The sequence below is a fragment of the Protomyctophum bolini genome, assembly GCF_963924005.1.
Source record: "Protomyctophum bolini genome assembly, chromosome: 15".
In the NCBI taxonomy this organism is placed as follows: domain Eukaryota; kingdom Metazoa; phylum Chordata; class Actinopteri; order Myctophiformes; family Myctophidae; genus Protomyctophum; species Protomyctophum bolini.
The window spans coordinates 26,155,815-26,176,988 of NC_137876.1; the positions used below are offsets into that span (position 1 = coordinate 26,155,815).

At 44.6% G+C, this 21,174-nt stretch overlaps 3 protein-coding genes across 3 annotated transcripts in view; 2 read left to right on the top strand and 1 right to left on the bottom strand.

Annotated features, from left to right (window-relative positions):
• sptbn5 (spectrin, beta, non-erythrocytic 5) overlaps positions 1-21,174 on the bottom strand; it is a gene marked incomplete at its 5' end in the record, with an annotated part of 75,981 nt that overhangs the window by 24,067 nt on the left and 30,740 nt on the right. The window contains 17 exons of the mRNA XM_080784303.1: positions 280-483; positions 1,852-2,031; positions 3,636-3,746; positions 3,941-4,055; positions 4,365-4,510; positions 4,635-4,767; positions 5,226-5,383; positions 5,522-5,638; positions 6,061-6,151; positions 6,967-7,076; positions 7,567-7,753; positions 18,068-18,204; positions 18,501-18,590; positions 18,685-18,849; positions 19,512-19,682; positions 20,483-20,582; positions 20,773-20,912. Coding sequence (XP_080640429.1) covers positions 280-483; positions 1,852-2,031; positions 3,636-3,746; positions 3,941-4,055; positions 4,365-4,510; positions 4,635-4,767; positions 5,226-5,383; positions 5,522-5,638; positions 6,061-6,151; positions 6,967-7,076; positions 7,567-7,753; positions 18,068-18,204; positions 18,501-18,590; positions 18,685-18,849; positions 19,512-19,682; positions 20,483-20,582; positions 20,773-20,912 — 2,355 coding nt within the window. The remainder of the gene's footprint in view (positions 1-279; positions 484-1,851; positions 2,032-3,635; positions 3,747-3,940; positions 4,056-4,364; positions 4,511-4,634; positions 4,768-5,225; positions 5,384-5,521; positions 5,639-6,060; positions 6,152-6,966; positions 7,077-7,566; positions 7,754-18,067; positions 18,205-18,500; positions 18,591-18,684; positions 18,850-19,511; positions 19,683-20,482; positions 20,583-20,772; positions 20,913-21,174) is intronic.
• On the top strand, positions 10,033-10,953 carry LOC308329155 (putative endonuclease 4; the record flags this gene model as incomplete). Its single annotated transcript, XM_080783360.1, has 1 exon — positions 10,033-10,953. One exon carries the CDS (start codon positions 10,033-10,035, stop codon positions 10,951-10,953), a length of 921 nt encoding a protein of 306 aa, XP_080639486.1.
• Positions 15,825-16,538, top strand: LOC308329156 (UPF0598 protein C8orf82 homolog; the record flags this gene model as incomplete). The annotated part of the gene is made up of 1 exon (XM_080783361.1): positions 15,825-16,538. The coding sequence occupies one exon, from the start codon at positions 15,825-15,827 to the stop codon at positions 16,536-16,538; it is 714 nt and encodes a 237-aa protein (XP_080639487.1).

The window sequence follows — 21,174 nt, forward strand, 5'->3', positions numbered from 1 at the left end:
CCTCTGACCTCGGGGTTCCTCTGACCTTATAGAGGCGACAGTGGCTCAGGGGTAGAGGCTGGTAGAGCAGCCACATGGGAACCGCCAGGTTCCAAGTTCGATCCCGGTCTCCCCCAGAGTTAGTGTCTAAATGTCCTAAAACCCCTAATTGCTCCCGATGTGCAGGTTGGTGCCTTTGCATGGTTTCCTCTGCCATCGGTGGGCAGTGATCGGTAATGCACAATCTATGTAAACATATGGACGCTATATAAATGCACCATTTACCATTTGACCATTTACCTCGCTCCTGTGTTCCCTGTCAAGTTGCCGTAGCTCGTCTCCCATGGCGACGGCCTGCTCGTAGGCTGTCTGTCGGGCGTCCATCTCCGCTCGTAGCTGGAGGTGCTGGTCGAGCTGGAGGACGGCGGTGGCAACGTCTCTGATGCTCTCGTCGGCAGCCATGCCTCCCAAAACCTGACCACACCACAGGAAGTAGTCCTGGACCTGAAGGGAGAGGGGGAGGTTTGCATCACTAGTGTACAGTAAAAGAGAGTACGCTTCTGGTTCATTTATTGAGTTAACCCATTCAGGACAGGAACCCCTTTTGGTGTTTTAAGCATTATGTTATACTTTAGCTGTTGAAAAATACAAGCTCCTATTTTTGAAAAAATCATGAAAATGTGGCGCAAATCTTTGAATATATATATTCTTTCAGAGCAAACGTTTTTAACTCAAATCTTTGCATTTGGGGGGATCCCTAGAACAACATATTTTCAGATGGGGGTCGGCGGCCAAATACATATAATTCTAGGAGTTTTTTACATTAAATAGTTTGAGCACCACTGACATAGAAACTGTCATGATTTACAAGACATTTTGTAGAAACTGGTCTCCGGTCGAAATGGGTTAATTTACTACTGTGACGGTGACCTATAGCATCATGTTCATACATTCGTACCTCTCTCTATACCTCCATCTTATATGTTATATAGTTTTAGACAATGGGTGGGCAATATTTCTAGCCATGCTATCTACTCAAAGTGTTTTCTGTCTTAATGCTGGCGAGATCCACTGTACAATCACCAGCCGATGAGTCGATGCTGTCGATGCTGAAACTGACTCCTGCTTTTAAGCCTTATTATAGGCTGCTAATGCAAAGAATAATTAAATCGTTTAATAGTAATAAAACATGCTGACTATCTGCAGAGAAAGGTGTTATTACAGAAATGAATGATGTCTTTGTGTGGGTTTTTGGCTCTTAAATTGGCTCTTTATCTACTCAAAGGCCCATCATGATCTACTGGTAGATCAAAAAGACATGGTTGACCAGCTAAATGGAAACAATGTAGGAGAGATTAAAGCTGATGGAAACGGTGTATGTAGGACAGGAAAGTAGGAAAGCTGAGAAGGAGACCGTGTAGGAGAGACAGACAGTAGGAAAGCTGAGAAGGAGACTGTGTAGGAGAGACAGACAGTAGGAAAGCTGAGAAGGAGACTGTGTAGGAGAGACAGACAGTAGGAAAGCTGAGAAGGAGACCATGTAGGAGAGACAGACAGTAGGAAAGCTGAGAGAGACTGTGTAGGAGAGACAGACAGTAGGAAAGCTGAGAGACAGACTGTGTAGGAGAGACAGACAGTAGGAAAGCTGAGAAAGAGACTGTGTACTCGCGTGTTGGATATAAAGGCAGACAGTAGGAAAGCTGAGAGGCAGACAGCATAAGAGAGACACATGAAAGATAATCTCTGGTGGAATGTGAGCCTATCCTAGACCAGCGGGCAGAGATGGGCATACAATTTGAAATACCTTTTTTGTATTACATTGTAAATGTATTTTCAAGGGTATATTTGATTAGGCCATGGATACCAACCCACCATGTTGAGGAACTGGTATCTCTGTTCTGCTAGCTTTAGCTCCGCCTGCCTCTGCTCAACGACAAGACGAAGCTCCTCCCATCTCTCCACCACTTCCTGTTGTACTTCTTGCAGGCGGAGCTTCATGTTTGGAGAGCAGAGTTCCAAGACGGAGTCAGCAGAATCCAGCAGTTCCTGGAGCTAATATACACACACAGACAAAGCTGACAACAACCAAAGTACATGTCTGTGCATGCGTGCAGGCGTACTATTAAAATACTATTCGACACTGTACATCAAAGGTCGATTATTCGGATATTATTTTTGAGGGGCGCTAGCCTGTCCTATGCCCAGCCTTCCGGGTTTGTGTAAACACAAACATTGGCTTGTGATTGAGCAAAGTACATATTTAAAATAAATAATAAATAAATAAAGTGCAGAAAAGTGAGGACGCAAATTGTGATTGGCCAGCATGAGGTGATGTATGATGATAAGAGCACCCCTCACTTCACACAGGTGTGATTTTTAATATTATTATTAGGGGTCAAGCCCAAAGGACTTGACAGCCTACGAGCTCAAACTTAACTTATGGCTTCTGACTGTAGTTTGTAATCATCTCTCTTATCATATGATGACTCGCTGTACGGCTGTAGTGCATGTGTGTATGTGTGTGAGCTGCTGTACTACCCAAATAACTCATTTTTAGGGGTTAGGGCATTGTCGTGCACGCAGGAGTCGCTCGCCAAGCAGTCGCACCCCCTGGCGTCAAGTTCAAAGTCCGCCTATGGATTGAACTGAATGAATAAGATAGAGATTCGCTACATTTCTGTTCAACCAGAGCCGTCTGGCTCTCACCAACAACAAGGCAACATGCTATGCTGCGCCGTAGAAGAGTGTTGCGCATCGAAAATAGCAGATCTACAAGCTGGTTGTTTTCATGGCTTCCAACACAGTGTTTTAATGATTGTATAGGATGAAACAAATATGATATGTCACCTCCGAATAATCTCCTATTCGACTCTAATTATGGTATTCGAGTCGACTACCGAAAATCACTATTGGTGAATGTCCTAGTGCATGCGAGCGTGTTTCCTCACCTGTTGCTCAGTAGAGGCCAGTTGAAGGAGCAGAGCCTCATGTTTCCTCACCTGTTGCTCAGTAGAGGCCAGTTGATGGAGCAGAGCCTCATGTTTCTCACCTGTTGCTCAGTAGAGGCCAGTTGAAGGAGCAGAGCCTCATGTTTCCTCACCTGTTGCTCAGTAGAGGCCAGTTGATGGAGCAGAGCCTCATGTTTCTCACCTGTTGCTCAGTAGAGGCCAGTTGATGGAGCAGAACCTCATGTTTCTCACCTGTTGCTCAGTAGAGGCCAGTTGATGGAGCAGAGCCTCATGTTTCCTCACCTGTTGCTCAGTAGAGGCCAGTTGATGGAGCAGAGCCTCATGTTTCCTCACCTGTTGCTCAGTAGAGGCCAGTTGAAGGAGCAGAGCCTCATGTTTCATCACCTGTTGCTCAGTAGAGGCCAGTTGATGGAGCAGAGCCTCATGTTTCCTCACCTGTTGCTCAGTAGAGGCCAGTTGATGGAGCAGAACCTCATGTTTCTCACCTGTTGCTCAGTAGAGGCCAGTTGATGGAGCAGAGCCTCATGTTTCCTCACCTGTTGCTCAGTAGAGGCCAGTTGATGGAGCAGAACCTCATGTTTCTCACCTGTTGCTCAGTAGAGGCCAGTTGATGGAGCAGAGCCTCATGTTTCCTCACCTGTTGCTCAGTAGAGGCCAGTTGATGGAGCAGAGCCTCATGTTTCTCACCTGTTGCTCAGTAGAGGCCAGTTGATGGAGCAGAGCCTCATGTTTCCTCGTCTGTGATGTGACTCCTCTTAAGTCCCTTGCTATGACTTCTGGGATACTCTGCTGTTGCTCCTACAGAGAGACAGTTGCAATATATAATTATCTTCATTCATATTAAATATTTCTAAATTCTATCCTGACTATTAATATTTCTAAATTCTATCCTGACTTGGCAATCACCCGAGCAACATTCTGACTGATCAGAATACAGCGTCTGCCTTCACCTGCCAGCAGGAGGATACTGGAGGCTGCTGCCTGCTGCCTACCTGTATGTGAGTCAGAGCATCAGTCAGATCATTGTGGAAACGATGACACTCCTCTGCTCTCTGTAGCTGGTCCTGTCTCTCCCTACACGATATCTGGAGGTCCTCCCATGATGACCTGATGCACAGACAGACGGACAGACAGACAGACAGACAGACAGACAGACAGACAGACAGACATGTTATACTAATTTAGCATATAATGTATTATTTATACAAAATAAACAGTAACCACTTGAAGGAGAATTCCAAATTAACTGTTTTCTCACCTTAATCTGATGTTCTGAAAATATGACAGCGCAGTTTGGACCACGCGCACTGGTTCTTAGGCTAAATCCCTTATTTTTCTAAAATTATATATTTTTATATAGATCTGTCTTTCATAACTAACTAACTAACTAAAAGATTAACATACGGATTAACTCACGTGAGTTGTTGCTGTGTGTCTCTGATGGAGTTAGTTTGGGGGTGTTTGTTTTTAATCAGGGTGTGTGCCAGCTCCTCACAGGCCCTCAGTCTCTCCTGTCCCACCTCCTGCTTTTTCACGAACGCTTCAAACTTCCCCCGCAGCAACTACGCACACGCACATCACAAACATTTCCCAAAATAAATGACCCGTCCCCCACAGCAAATTTAACCTTAAATTAATCATACTGATGAAGACATGGTGGTTAAGGTAGATTAATTTCATTCTAACCACGATGTGTTGGTAGTCGGTTCCGAGGTCCTGTGATGATGCTGTCTGTCTCTGCTTACCGATCCAGTCCTCCAGCTCTGAACATTCAGCAGTAAACTCATGAAGCACCAAAACCTCACTCAACCTCTGACCCCTGCGCACACACACACACACACACACACACACACACACACACACACACACAAACAAACACACACACACAATCAGTTCTACCTTTCCTTTAAGTGTTGTAGTCTCAATTGTATCCATCCTTTTTGTCATGGGCCACACCCACCAGCACACACTCCTTCCACCAGTCAACATGAAAAGGTAATTGATTCGTCATGGCCCCGTGAAAATAAAACTCTCTGTTTTTTGTTAAATTAATCTGTTTGGAAGATACACGCCTTGTTGAGACCCTTTCCATGCCCCCCTTTTCGGATACCGTGTCCCATGACAAACCCTTCTACAAAGTTTCACGCAAATCCGCTCGTACATTTTGGAGACACCCTGCTAACACACGGAATGTGCATGGGGAGGACATAACCCACGTCCAACTTTGTTGGTGGCGGTAAAGTAGTACAGTTGTGGTATAATTACTAGAATTACAACCTTATGGCAGTCAGGTGTTGTAACTGTTTGTTGAGGCTGCTCAGGCGGCTGTACGGTCTGTTGAGCTCCTCCAGGCTCCATCTGTGTACCGCTTCATCCACCTGCTCCCTTAACTCCTCCACCTCCCCCTCTATCACCTCCAACCGACCCTCCAAAACCTGCCAGAGGAGAGGAGATTGTCAAATGTAGAAAAACATTTTATTGCCAGCACTTGGCAAAAATGACATTATGCTCAGTATGTGAGTGCGTGTGTGTGTGTGTGTGTGTGTGTGTGTGTGTGTGTGTGTGTGTGTTACCTGGTGTTGCGTTATGAGGTTCTGTGTTGCTTGGTGATTCTTGCCATACTCCTCGCTGTTGACCAGACTCAGAGACTCAGTCAGTCTGGACTCCAACTCGACACAGTCTAACAACAACTGTGCGCGCGCGCACACACACACACACACACACACACACACACACACACACACACACACACACACACACACTTAAATGTTTAGAGTATATGTCCACACATAAGAAAACAGTACAAAGACACAAGCATAGTTTTAATTGACCAAGTCGTGGACTAGTAGTCCTTCACAATACAAAACATAGATAGCACATCATCTCTGATAGGTAGAAGTAGCGTCTCCACCATATATGACGAAATTGATGATTACCAATTACAGCAGAGACAGTACAGTACTCTGCAAGCCGTTTAGACACAAAAGACAAAACACCAGGCTGTGTTTTCCTTCATTTCTTTCTTGACGTACGTACGTACGTACGTACGTACGTACGCACGCACGCACGCACGCACGCACGCACGCACGCACACTTGTACTGTAGTGTGTACCTGTTCTCTGGTGACGGCCTTGTTCAGGTGAGCTGACCTCTTGTCACAGGCCTCCTCTAGGTCCTCCCACTCTGCTGTCAAGTGGCTGCACCTGCAGGTACAACATACACACACACATACATTTGCATATTAGTCCAGAGCTGTAGTAGGTTTAGGGCCCTATTTTCATCACTGCCTTACCCCATATCCCTAAACTACTTTGTCTTTTTTACTATTTTGAAAACAATCTTTGAATAGTTAAAATAGCCAATCTACAATCTCACAACGTGTCGATGTATATATGAATATTTTAACTATTCAAAAATGCTTTTCAAAATAGTAAAAAAAGGGAAAGTAGTTTAGGGATAAGGCAAGGGGTAAGGCAGTGACGAAAATAGGGCCCTAATAGCGATAAAGGGTTTAAGCTACGGTCCTTTTAACGGCATGCTGCTGTTGGCACTTGGCAGAGCAGTACATTGATCGAAAAGTTAGTCTAAAAACTAACATGACCAGACAGAATTTCTTTGTGTACACCCGACAGAAAACATTTTGGATGTGATAATGGAATGACACAAGTGTTATTGGTTATTTTAGCCTACGTGCAGCGTCTTGCTGCTGAGTGCTCCCGCACACAAAAGACTGCAAAGACGTAGCCGAGATAAACAGAATGTGGGCGATACCAAGTCGAATCACCATAGGGTAAACTTGATATAGACAGGGGAGTAAAACACTATGAAAAACAAAAAAAATCTAAAAAAAATTACAATACAAATTTAAACAAATTAAAGTTAGCTCAATTCTTTTTTGAATAACCCCCCGCTTTTCTGCACCATACCAACTTCTGATAAATAACGATCAGTCCATTATGATATGGAAATTAACATTTTCTTTCATGAACAAACTAAAATGCTCTGGATTTAGAAGCACCTCTTCTCCACCTCCGCTCTGACTGATTGGCTGGATTTGGCCAAGCTCCGCCCCTTCTCCGAGACACGGTTCAGGTGTTTACGGTGGCCGTTCACCTCCGCCTGCAGCTCCTGAGAACACACACACACACACACACACACACACACCACACACACACACAGACTGCTATTATCTTGTGATTCTATGTACATGTACAATAACTAGTGTGTTTGTCATATTCTTGGTATACTGGGGGTTAAGGGAGCAGGGGGAGAGTTTGAGGGGATGATTAAAAAAAGAACACAAGAAAGCATTGATCAGTACAGTAATACAGTAGCATATGGCTGCTTACTGTATTTATGTGGTGTGTCTCTGCACATTGTGGGGGTTAACGTGTTTAGAGTACTGGCACTAGTTGGTTTTGTCGACATTTATTTATTTATTTTGGCAGGCCTTGATGGTTGATGAACAGTGCCAGCTAGGGTACCTTGTGATTCTGCTGCAGGCTGATGGCTCCAGCCAGGGAGTTAAATGAACAGTGCCAGCTAGGGTACCTTGTGTTTCTGCTGCAGGCTGATGGCTCCAGCCAGGGAGTTAAATGAACAGTGCCAGCTAGGGTACCTTGTGTTTCTGCTGCAGGCTGATGGCTCCAGCCAGGGAGTTGTCGTACCCCGCGGGTCCAGAGGAGGGGTAGTGTTCTGAGATCCAGCTCAGTTCCAGGTCCAGATCATGGTAAAAGCCAAACAGAACCACGGCGGCCTCCAGCTGGGCTCGTCGCCCATCCAACGGCTTCTGGAGGGACTTGAAGCTATGATGGAGGCATAGAGATATAGAGGGGACATGGGTTGAGATGCATGCCACAACTACATCAGCCACTTGATCCCCAGATCATCGGACTTCACCTTATATAAATTCACAAAATATATACCGGTATATATCGTTGCCGTCAGGAGGAAACCACCAATTTTTGAGGTTTTTGATACATTTGCATAAATCAGTGTTATTGGATGTATTGTTTGTGTTAGCACCAAAAGCTGGACATAGGAGGGGCTATCGCCCCTCAAAAATATTGAACCAATGAAAACTAGTAAAAAGCACTTCGGACAAAACTTTGGACAGGGCTAGTTTAATCCGCCCCTCTATGCCAAGAAAAGCTGGGGTACTTTCAGGCTATGTCTGAGTCAGAGTGACGTGGACCTGCATGGTCTGCCTGCCGGCCGGCTCCCCTCCTATACCCATTGATGCCTGATGCCGAATCTGGGAACACCTTCTAGGGCCTGACCTAAGGTTTCTGAAAACCTTCAAATTCAGATTAATTATTTTTTTTATAGTTATGTTGCTACATGTATAGCAACTAGAATTTCGTGGCCGCTTCGCGGGCACTCAATCCCAGAGTTACTTCGCCACGCACTATGGGAAGAAGGAAATTGCGGGAGTTGACTCCACATCGGATGGGTTATTAGTTATTATTATAGCACAATGACAATGATAACGTTCTGTTGTAGATTGTGAGAAAGGGATTTGAAAGTAGCTCTCAAGTCCATAAAACAAACTAACATAGGCTACTTCTCTATAAGCAGAATCATGAATAGGCCTATTTAATTTATAGAAAAGGAGAAGAGAGAGAGAGAGAGAGCAATGTGTTTGTGGCTCAAACTTTGTCTAATATTGTTTTAGAGCAGTGGTTCTCAAACATTTTCATGCCAAGAGCAAAGGACCCCCAATATTTTTTCAATCTACAAAAAGAATCCCAAAATCGCTTATAAATTAAATTAAATTAAATTACTTACTAATCGCTTATTTGGCAACACTGGCCAGAAACGACCAGTGTTGCTTCTTTTTGTCTTATTTTGTATAGACCTAGGTGGCTTGTTTCTACCATAGAGTTATAGTGGCAACACCTGTGGCTTCTAGCTCGCTAGCTGGATATGTGCTGCTGCGCCTGCTCTGCTCCTCGACTCGTCTCTGTACTGTCAGTCCCAGCTCCGTGAGAGATGGGACTGTCTAGTCTGGATAGAACTTTCTGTTACAGTTAAATCAATATAAAAGTACCACACAACTGAAAAGTATCGCGACTGTGACCAAACCTGTCATCAAATGCTGATAACGTTGTGTTCACCACTGTTAGCATGTGTGCTATCAGGCCAAAGCTGAGATAGATATAAGCCTACTACTGGCCAAAATGTCATACAAAGCACAAAACCTAAAATCGGAATGGTATTGTGAGCTATTGATCACAAACAGACCATCATGATTTGCTTGCTGGACCTATAATTAATTAATTTGCATTAAATGTCCACTCGCCCATCTAAGTAAAAAGCAAGATGGCCGATTGTGAGACTGTGAAAAGTAATGTGGGGGCGGGCCTGGAGGGCCTATGAGAAGACGGAGCAGTGTTGCCAGGTTTGCGAATTGTAAGCGAGTTGTAGTGTGTGTAAATAGCGTGGTTAAAAGGCCTTGTGGCCTTGTTTGTGGCCTTGTTTCTGCCCCTGTTGGGGCAACAGCACATGTCCACCAGTTTCTGTCCACCAGTTTCTGTCCACCGCTTTGGCACGTGATCAACTTTAGCAATGTTATAATAGATAGCTGATGAGACACAGAGAGCGTGCCGGCATCAAAGGTAGAACAACGTATAGGTTGCACCAGGCGTCAATGGGTTACCAATTTTAATATACAGGTATATAGAGGACAGTATATGGAGATCCAGTTGTTGAGAACCACAATTAGGACCTAATCCATGGGCATATATGGAGATCAGTGATCTCCATATATGGGCATAAAAGGGCCACAGTACAACGGGTATTGCAAAACCGGCCGGGTAGGAGTAATTCCCAACTTTCTTTGTTTCCCCGACTTGCATCGCTCCCGAGTAGGCAATACTTGCCGCAGTACTTTCGTCATAGTACTGACAACAGAGTGGCCTCCAAATACTGTGACAGTCATAGTAGCCTACTGTTTTCAACATTTACCAGGCGGAATTACAGTCTCTGCACCAAGATTGTGGAATACATAGTGTGATATTTCTTTGAGCATTTTGAGGCGTTTGTCATCGAGGCACAAGAACAGCAGCATTAGCAGGGTTCACTAATGTCTGCCAGAAGGAAAGTAGCAAGCAAAAGGAAAGCGGCCGAGCGAGGTGACAGAGGGAGTAACAAATACATCGGAGCTCATGTTAGCATTTCAGACGGGATATGGAAGGCAGCGCAAGCCTGCACAGACATTGGTGGCCGTAGTTTCGCCCTCTTCATGGGCTCCCAGCGGCAATGGACGAGGCCTCCCTTGAGCGCCACTGCAGCAGCCAAGTTTCAAGAGCAATGCAAGCTTCATGGGTTCGACCCAGCTCACATTGTGCCACATGGATCCTACCTGATGAACTGTGGATCACCCAAGAGAGACGTGTCCGAGAAGAGCCAGGCCCTGCTCATAGACGAGATGGGTCGGTGCCACGCCCTGGGCCTGCGCCTGTACAACTTTCACCCCGGCTCCTCTCTAGGCACCATCGCCAGCGAGAAATGTATGGAGAAGATCGCAGGGGCCATCAACCACGCCCACCGCCAAGTGCCTACTGTGGTAACGGTGCTGGAGAACATGTGTTGCCAAGGCTACACCGTAGGAGGTAAGTTCTCTGAGCTGAGGGGCATCATCGACCGGGTGAGAGACCAGAGCAGGGTAGGGGTCTGTCTGGATACCTGCCATGCCTTCGCTGCAGGATATGATCTGGCTGCTGTGGACGGCGTGAAGACGGTGTTGGACGAGTTCGATCGGATAGTGGGACTTCAGTACCTGGAAGCCGTTCACCTCAACGACTCCAAAGGTCCGCTGGGCTGCCACCTTGACCGCCACGAGGATATCGGCAAGGGGAAAATCGGACTGGCAGCATTCCGAGACATCGTTAACGAGCCAAGACTGGACAACATCCCTATGATTCTGGAGACCCCTGGACGCCCAAGATTTGAATATCCACAACAGATTAAGCTTCTGTATTCTCTCTGTGACGCAGAATACTAATTAATACAATAAGCACACTATATTACCTCTGTAAGGCCGTCATTATGTGATGGCCAAGGAAGACCATAGACAGTTTTCTTCATCATATTGTACCTTTTAAAAAATATATCTTGTTCCGTTTTTGTGGGGCCCTAGCCCCTCCTATACCCAGCTTTCCGGGTTTGTGTGAACACTAACATTGGCTTGTGATTCGCTGATCACCCCATAGCGATGATTTTATTGGCTGAGTAAAGTGCATATTGAAGATACAAGTATGAGGGCAAGAAAAGTGAAGACGCCAAAAGTGAAAGATTGGCTGATCACGGAATGTGATGTATGATGATGTCTGATGATAAGAGCACCATTGCTGAGGGTAGTAGGGGTGCTGGAACACCCCAGGCACAGCCCCCCCCCCTCGGACAGGAGGGGGAAAATAATAATAATTTAAATCAGAACAGATTTCTAGGCCTAATACTGTGTATATATATATATGCTGTATCACAGTGTCGGCGGCTTATCCTGGTTAATTGCCTGTGTTATTTTGCTCATGCGTGTGGAGAGGGAAAGTTTAAGCCACTTTTCTGCATGAAAATGCGCGAAAATGCACGTGCACACGCATTTTGCAGCGTGCTGATGCTGGTGCTGCACATTCAGCACCTCCTACTGTAAATATCTTCCCACGGCCATGAAGAGCACCCCTCACTTCACACAAGTGTGATTTTTTAGTTTAATCTTTTCTGTGATGCTGATTAGCCTCTTCATTTCTCATAATAGTTTAAAGGAAAGCTACCAGGAATTTGTCATGGATGGATAAACCAAGCACTTGTGCACCATTAGAACATACTGTACCTCTCCCATCACTGTTATTTGCACAATGTTTCGACCTAGCGGTCCTGCAGACATTTCCCATGTTGACCTCCCTGGAACCATTATGTCAAGCTGCAAAACATGCTTTCTTCCAGCTTAAACTTTTATCTTACTAAGGCCCTTAAGATCTTTTACTGAGTTCAGAATCATCTCAATTGTCACATCACAGTTTTACAAGTAAAAAGGTGGGTGAAATTTGCCATCATGTTATTTTTCCAAGAAAATAAAGAAAGGGAAGAAGAGAGGGCGGGGTGTTAGATCAAGGCAAGAAAGACAATGTAGAAGCTCGTTCCACACACAAACAGCACACTTGTAGGGTCTCTCTTAGCTAATTTACAAACAGCACAGCCATAAGGTCGCTCTTGTCTTATTTCCAATACAGGTACAGGGTTTCCAGATATTTACAATCTTGTTATTTACAGGCTGTACAGTCGAACAACCAAAGGATCTCTTTTCCACAAGGATAAGTATTCAAGGTACAACACTGTTCAAGCTGCATATAGTCCGCGGGTGGTTCAAGAAGAGCACACAGTAGGTTCATTCAGGAAGAGCAAAAAGAAGGTCAGCCTATCGGCATTGCCTGTCATCAGGCTGACGAGCAAGCCATTGCCCGTCATCACTCAGGACACTCATGGGTAAGACTCATGCCTTGTTCAGACTCATGCCATGTTTCGGAAATCTGACAGCTGCCGGGCGGAAACTGTAAGGTCATCTTGATGACTGTCATGTCCTTGATGAGTTTGAAAAGGTTACGCACGCTTTTAAAATCACCTGTCTTGTTTACTGCAACACACTTAATATTAGGGTTAGTCTTAATGGCCTACAATTGTACATGTTAACAGGTCGGGAAACTAAAGCTTCTTGGCTTCCTTCCCCCCATGTTAAGCTGCACACTTCACTTTCTGTTTTTGAGGGGCGCTAGCCCCTCCTATATACAGCTTTTGTCCCCATAAAATAAACATTAAATGCCATTGACAATGAAGGGAACATTTATGTCATCTTGTCCCCACACGTCTCATATTTGCCATCGACAATGAAAGGAGAAATTAAGTCAAATGTCTGCCAAATATGACGTAGATTTGTGGCAACAGACATTCTGATTGGCTAGTATGGGATGATGCATGATGTACGATGATAAGAGCGCCCCTCACTTCACTAGCCTGGCTAATAAGCCAGACTAATATCTGATTCGGTCTGGCTTATTAGCCAGGCTATCACTTCACATGGGTGTGATTTTAGGTTTTTACTCTACAGCTTTTAATCCAGTGTGTTTTACTTAGTATTTTTGTGATTTTCTCTGACTTTACTGTCTCTATTTCACTGTAAAGCACTTTACACTTGTTATATGCTCTGGTTAAAATGATTCATATTAACAAATGTTTTTGTACCAGGACCCCTGGGCGTCACTGGACCCCACTTTCAGAAACCACTGGGGTAAATAAGGCAGAAATGCCTTATTTGGGCCGATGCTGTGATATAAGCAATAGGGCAGCACTATCCACACCCCGTGTTAAAACCAGAACTATACTCTGGTGGAGTGTTTAATACGGCGTGTTCCAGCAAGAGGTGGTAACCATGATGCCCTTCTTAAACAACGTGAGGCTTATTGGATACACACATTATAAACCCTTCACCCCAAAGGACTGAATGATGAACTACAATTAAACGTCATGCTATAATTATCCATACTAAATGCCTCTGTCACTTCACTATTGATCGAACTTCTTGCCCGGCAGGGTGCAGCAAGGACCATTTGTGTTGTTTTTACTTTTATTGTCCACTACTGTCATGTGAGTATAGGACCTTATATGTGACATTAATTTGCATGTTGATTTTCTTGTATTTTATGGTATGACAGTATGACATATTTATATATTTGTCCCTGTATTATTGTAATTTGTTATTTTCAATAGTATTTGAGGAATGTCACAGAAGCACTGTAACTTTAAGAGTCACATGACTGTACTATCTGTTATGATGATTACATGCGTTTCTGATTGGTTGTCCACAGTATATGAAATGTATTTAGTGACATATTCTATTCTGAATCATGCCTGAGGAAGGTCGAAAGACCGAAATGTTGCATTTGACATGAAATAAAAAGCTCCCTCTCTACATGTCTGCAGTTTTATCGCAGACGCACAGGTTGTCATAATAGTAAGTCGAGTGTGCGGAGGTCTTCCCTTCAAAAAGTAGACTGTGTTAGAAAAAAAAACAGAACTATACTCTGGTGGCGTGTTTTACCATTGTAAGGTGATTCTCGCATGTTCAAACTCCCACTTCCAGAGTCTCGAGCACTCCAAAAATGGAGTTATTGTACCCATGGTACTGAAACAAAAAAAAGCTCTGAGCTATTCCACCATTTTGTAATGTCGTCTTCCAGGTGTCCCTTGCTGGATCTAGCTTTTGCATAGTTGCCATGCGATTTTTAGACAGTAGTTTCTGCCTTTCTGTTGGATACCTTCAGGTCTGGAATTTGTCATTTTAGGAGCAAGGCCACTCATTTGGCCTTTGGTGTACACTTTTTGAGGGCACAAAGGCCAAATACAAGGAAGGCCATCAATTAAAACAAGATTTTAGTCCATTGAAGTAATTAATTTAATTTAAGGATGATTTAACATTTAACATGTACACTATCTGCAGTTGGGGAAGAAATTGGTTTAAAGAATTCAGAACAAAAGCTACATGACAGGAGACATTGTGTCTACATATTGACAGGAAAGAGACAAGTCAGCTGGGGCATTGAGGCCACTGTAGCCTCAGGGCTTGTGATTCTTTTTGAGGGACAGGGGAAACGGCGGCCAGGGCCTTCTTGACCCCCTGAAAGTGTTGCCCTAGATTCCTTAGTGAAGAGAATTCCTCCTGCCCATTATTTCTATTGTTTTTTTCTTGTTCTTTTACACCTTTTTTCATTTATTATTGTCTCCACCAGGCCGAAGGCATGGGGAGAGAGTATGTTTTGCACTCGGTCCTTTGTTGGGAAACTCCCATTTTGTTATTTTTTGGGGATGCAGTTTTCAAGCGTTAGCGACAGTGGAGAGCGGAAGTTGCCAGGAGATGGGGAAGGACGTGCAGGAAAGGGTCAGTCGGCTGGACATGGCCCCTCCCCATTTCTTCATCGCTGTCAATTCCACAAGATCCACACCCCGTCCGTCCATCCCATGTGCTCCTGGCTCCTCCCCCTCTCCAATGTGTTGCTTCATTGGTGGTTGCTTCTCCCCGCCTGCGCTTCAGACAGGTTTGGTGTAGTCGGCAATCTGCACCTCCTCAAACGTTTTGTCATTCTTGCTTAAAGCCAAACCGACTACACGTGGCTCATGAGGCCCTGCATTCTCTTGAGTGAAGTCATAGTCTTTAAGCGTTTTTCCGTCCTGTAACAACGTGCCATCTTTGTAGAGCTTCTGTTCTTCAGGTGCCTTCTTCATAATTCCCTCGACGATGCGCTTCACCTCATATATAGGGGTGGTCTCCAAGGCATCTACGAAGAGTGTGGTTTTCTGATGCCTGATGTTTAAGAACACAGGAGCAGGTGCGACGGCAGCCATTTCGAATGAGTTAGCAGTGAGCAAGTTGAATCAATAGTTAACAAGCTGAAAAATTCTTATTAAGAAATGTGAAAGTATATCAGATTCTCAGACTTATATGCTGTACAGGCAACAGATCTGTCTCGTCATCATGACATCATGATGACACATACTGTCCATTCCATATAAGTCTACTGTATGGTGCTTTGCAGTAGCAGCTAGAGTCAGTGCTATGATGTCACTCATACCCGTATTTGGATCTGTCATAGTACTGCTCAAATATGGAGATGACCGACGTCATAGTGCTGACGTCATAGACTGGCCTCCAAGTACTCACAGGCACTGCACTAGTAAGACAATGGATGGGGAAGCCGTTCTGGGTTCGTGTGCAACACGGTATGATTGGGCAAATGTTTCTGTACTGTTCGAGTGCAGCGTAAAATGAAGTGATCTGAACGGGCTCGGATCTCTGTGTGTGTGTGTGTGCCCATTCATTCGGTCATGTTGTTGCCGTCGGCTTTGGCTGTCAGCAGTGGACTAAAGGCTGTACGATGCCTGTCTAAAATCAAAGTGACCGCGGTACCCAACTCCTTACGGACTAACGTCACCTATATCCAGGGCCAGAGCCCCGAACCTCGCATCCGTGAATACTTCTATTACGTCGACCACCAAGGACAGCTGTTCCTTGACGACATCAAAGTGAAGAATTTTGTCACTTGCTTCAAAGATAAGCGCTTCCTCGCCTTCCTCTTCGACCGCCTGCGTTTTAATCAGAGCGGGAGGTACCAGGAGGACTTCCCCTTCCTGTCGCTGTGCGGGCGGGAAAGGAACTTCCTGCGCTGTGATGACCGGCCCCTGGTGTTTACGCACCTGTTACAGCAGCAGGGCTCAGGGGGGTCTGTGGAAACACTGTCCTACTGTGGTGGAGGAGAGAAGCTGTCAGTACCGTTCCGTCCAGAGAGCCTCTACATGCAGCCAGCCAGTGGACGGGTGTACCACCCTTGCTCAGAGCGGGTGGGGGGCGTTGGCTTGGTAATGTCAGCCTTAGCAATGGAGCTCAGCCCCTTCTTCATTTACCCTCTGGGTCAGAACCAATCGGGACAGCCGACACACTTCCTATGGGCAGGGCAACAGCACACACTAACCAATGAGCTTGCACGTTCCTTCCCTGGCGAAAAAGAGGACGACTGCGGGGGAGCGGGAGGTGTGGGCTAATGAGGAAAGTGAATGGTAGCGGATGGTACTTCAAGGATCTGTATTTGGCAATGGACGCCCATCTGAAAAGAGAGAGAATGTGTACCGCGCTTTGGACAAAATCTGTAAGAGTAGTAGCAAAAAGAGTTTTTGAAGAAAAAGCTAAATGAATATCTTGTCAGGGTGTAGCTGTAGCCTATACTGTGAAGTGGCCTGTTATAGGACCAAGAGGCCAATTTGAAAACTTTAGTGGAGGCTCATCCTTGGTCTACTGGGAGTGTGCATGCAAAGTGTCACACAGCCTGGCGAAGTTCATTAATAAATATATACACACGTCAGACTAATGGACTGGAGTGCAGGCTGTGTGTACAAGACACTTTCCGCTGATTGGTCCAGCAGTTTTTCGGCATTAGCTCGATTAACAGTTTGAGGTACAGTATGTGTCTGCATCCTGTAGTGTTTAGCAGAGCTAAACACCATATATAAACTTTATTACAGGCTCATGGCCCACAAGGTAAGACAGTACATCACATATACGAGAATACAAATAAATGAAAAAAAAAAATACAGTACATTTACCCAGCTCCACAGGTTACTACTCTAGGCGAGGCACTCATGCCAGTGTCCTCTGATGGTAGAAGTGTACCTTACAGAACTACGGCCTGGGTCTGTCATCTGTCCAATGAGTCCATTCAGTGAGCGATCCAGCCTGCTCATGAACTTGAATATCAGGTTCCTCAACAGAGCCATGAACGTAGTGAGACCCAATGAACAGAAAAGCCCACTGGCTCTAGTGCTCCTGGTTTTTTAACAGGATTCTAAGACAGTCATTATAGGCTATACTTGCAGTTTGCGTAAGCTATCCTTCTTATACTTCTTATACTAAAGCATTCTCCTCTGTCTAAACATATCCTCGTGATCCTCTAAGGTATCCGTTATGATATGCCCAAGATATTTTGTAATTTTGGACACATTCATAATTTGACCAGACAGATGAAAGGCAGGAAACTTAAGTTCCAGATCTTCTTTAGTTCTACATACAAGTACCATGCTCTTCTTGGCATTATAGTGAATATCAAAGTCAATACCATAATTTGTGCATACATTGAGTACCATACCCATTGCACCAGTTGTCAAGGTACTCGAGATACCTGTCTGTGTTCCTTCTATGCCCAAATATAGGCTTGTCCATATATGGGCATAGCTGTCAGATCGGCGGTAATGGACAACCAGATCTCCATATACGCCTATATATGTGCATTCGGTCAGGTCAGCAGTTCTAGATCTAGACAACCGCCTAGACGACCGACTTGGTGCCGACCAGAGTAGTGCCAGGCATGGCACTCATCGTCTGCGATGAGTGCGGTTCTCAAGATACGTGAACTACAAACATACAGGACGCACCAATATAGTATATTAGAATAGAATAATGTTATTCATCTCCATATTTGGGCGTAAAGAGAGAGGCAGACACAGAAGTTTGCCCGGCGTTGCCAGGATTGGTGCGCTGACATCGAGTGACATTGTGTGACTCCTATTGGTGTACTCACAGTTTGAGGTATGTGTCTGTGTTCTGCAGTATGCGCTGTGAGTTGAAGTGGTTGGTAGCGAGGTGTTTAGCTCTGCTGACAATAGAGTTCATCTTCTCTGCTAGGTCCTTGGCCTCTTGCTCCAACTGTTCATGCTCCTGGAGAGACGAAGACACCATGTTGATGATGGTGGTGGTGGTGAAATGGATGGCTCATTACATTATCATCCACAATTAACTTAGTTAATAACCACTTAACTATAAAATACATTTGTTTTTAGCTAATGGCTAAACAGGCATTTCATAATGTTTTCATTATTCATCCAGTATGAGGTTAGACTGTAGGAAAGCTGAGAGGCAGCAGTATTAGGAAAGCTGGAAGGAGACAATGTAGGAGAGAAAGACAGTAGTGAAGCTGAGAAGACGACAGCGCTGAATGCTGAAGGTCACCTCACCTTGAGCAACTGTCTGCTGGAGCGAAGATCATGACCTTTGGCGGCGTTATGAAGCATTCTCTGGATGGCTTCTGTCTTCAGTTTAGCATCCTGAGAACAGGGGAGAATTCAATAAAAAACACACCTGGTGGTACTAACCCTCACTTCCCACTTGATCTTTGGCCAGTCAGCCTTGGTTAGATACCTGCAGCAGTTCCATGAGTTGCTCCTGCTGCCCAGCTTGCCTCAGTTTGTCTCCTCTTTCGGCCATCTTGTTCTGTAGTCTGTTCCATCTGCTGCTGACCTGAGAAGACTTCTTACGGATAGTCTGACTGCTGTAGTGTCCTTCTGACAGCATCTCCTCTCCTAGCTGAAAGAGTAGGGAGACAGGGGGGACGGGGGGAGAAAAGAGGAGAGAGTGAGGGAAATGGGAGAGAAAGAGGAGGCGGGTGTGGGTGTTTAGAAATTAAATGACACTCTTTCTTTTTTTTTGTCCTCCTGAAATGTACCACCTGAAGTGTTACTGCCTTGTCTGTCCCTGTTTGAGTGTGGACTCGATGTCTGTAGAAAAAGGACTATACTATACAGAGACATTGGAGATGGTGCCGCATGGAGGGGGGATGAGGGAGGGAAGAGGGGTGGGGAAAAAAGGAAAAGAAGAAAATCTTGGGAACTGCTCTTGTGTCGTTTTGTTGAAATGATGTATGTACTACAATGCACTTTCCAAATAAAACAAATATTATAAAAAAAAAAAAAAAAAGAAATTAAATGAATCCGCACTCCATTTTCGGCTCCCAGAACTTTCTTTTACGTGTCAGTGTTTTAACATTTTGTAGATTTTTAAACATTGTAACTTTTAGAGCACTGGTTCTCAACGTTGGCCGGGGACCACCAGGGGTCCAAATGGACTCTTAACGAATTCAAATGATCTACTGCATATCAAACGGGGGGGTCCGTGAATTTGAAACGGTTGAGAATCACTGTTTTGGAAGTATGTTGGGAACCTAGGCCTATACCTTGTTTGAGTCTCACCTGGTTGAGTCTGTCCAGCCACACCTGGTTGGCCAGCATCTCTCTTTCTGCCGCCTCGTGTTTCTTGAGCTTCCGCAGGATGTTGGTGGGGTCACGGTACGACTCGTCCTCCGCCACCTTCATCTTCTCTTCCATCCATAGCAACAACTCGTCAGCGTCTCGCTGGAACTCCTACCACACACACACACACACACACACACAGTGTATGTACCGACAACAGTACATACTGTACTAAGACACCAGCTGTTTTTGTAGCAGGAGTGATTATTGTACTTGGTTAGTAATAATAGTAAGTTTTGTAGCAAGTGCCAATTAAATTTGCAGTTGGTGTTAGTTAATTATGTTAATTAGTTAGTTAGTGATTGAATAATGCCGCTGTCGCGCTTAAACCTTGTATGTCCAATACCGTTCCTTTTTCGGATCGGCCCTTATTTGGTCATATCGGTTCATATCGGTATCGGCAAATATGCCAGTCTAACCACAGATCCGACACAGGGGTAAGGGGTTGACACTATAGCAGGAAAAATAAAATGTTGGGGCATGTGGAGTTTGCTTTGGAGTTGCAACTGCAAGTGCACATATGAGTGAGGAGTCGGCTATAAACACAACACGAGATATATAGCTAGATAGCTATAAACACTATTCCCGGTCGGTGGACTTCAAAATAAGATCTTTTTTTCTTTGTGTATTATTATAAATATTATTCTCTGGTATTCGGTATCGGCTAACACAGAAATTGTGGTATCAGGATCGGAAACGAATAAATTCGGGACATCCCTACTTTTTTATTATTACTTTAAAAAAGGGGGGGTAGCAGATATACAAGTTCACAGCACGTCGTGATACGAAGCACTGTGACTTTTGTGCGACACTAAGTACAGTAGAGCATTAATTTATGTGTAAAACGTAAAAAGTTGAATTGTTATGGAGATACCGTATGGTTCAACGATATTCTTATGGTTTGTTTGTACCTGGTATTTCTTGGAGGACAGCAGAAGGTTCCTCCGCTGTCTGCTGCTCTCTGACAGCTTCCTGTTTCTGTCCCGGATACTTTCACAATGTTCCTGAATACTGAAAAACAAATGAAAAGACAAAAACTGACAACACAATCCACACAACAAGGCAATGTATAGTCATAAAGCTTGAAGTTAAACAAGGCAACTATTTTAACAAATCTACAATATTTACAAGTCTGTCTGTCTGTCTGTCTGTCTGTCTGTCTGTCTGTCTGTCTGTCTGTCTGTCTGTCTGTCTGTCTTACTGTTTGGCAGCGTAGTGTTTCTTGGTGATGAGCTCCTGGCTGTGTTCAGAGAACAGGTTGATTCTCTGTTCCAGAGCCTTCAGCAGATCTTCCAGCTCCTCCTGCCTGCCCAGCAGACTGTGGACGCTGTCAACAGAGTCCTAGAACACAGCAATAAGCACATATATTGTGTGTATTAAATAATACATCAAGATGGCGTATTATTTGTAGAGTGAGGATATATGGTTGTCTGTAGAATAGTGTAGCAAGCACGTTTCTTTATAGATTGAACATATGACATGTTTTCAAAGTTCTACATTTTGACCTTTAATTATATGGCCCCCATCAGGCCGAGTGGGGTAATGTTTTTGCTGTGTAAGTAAAGCACATAACTTCCAATCATTGGTGGAAATGTAATTCATG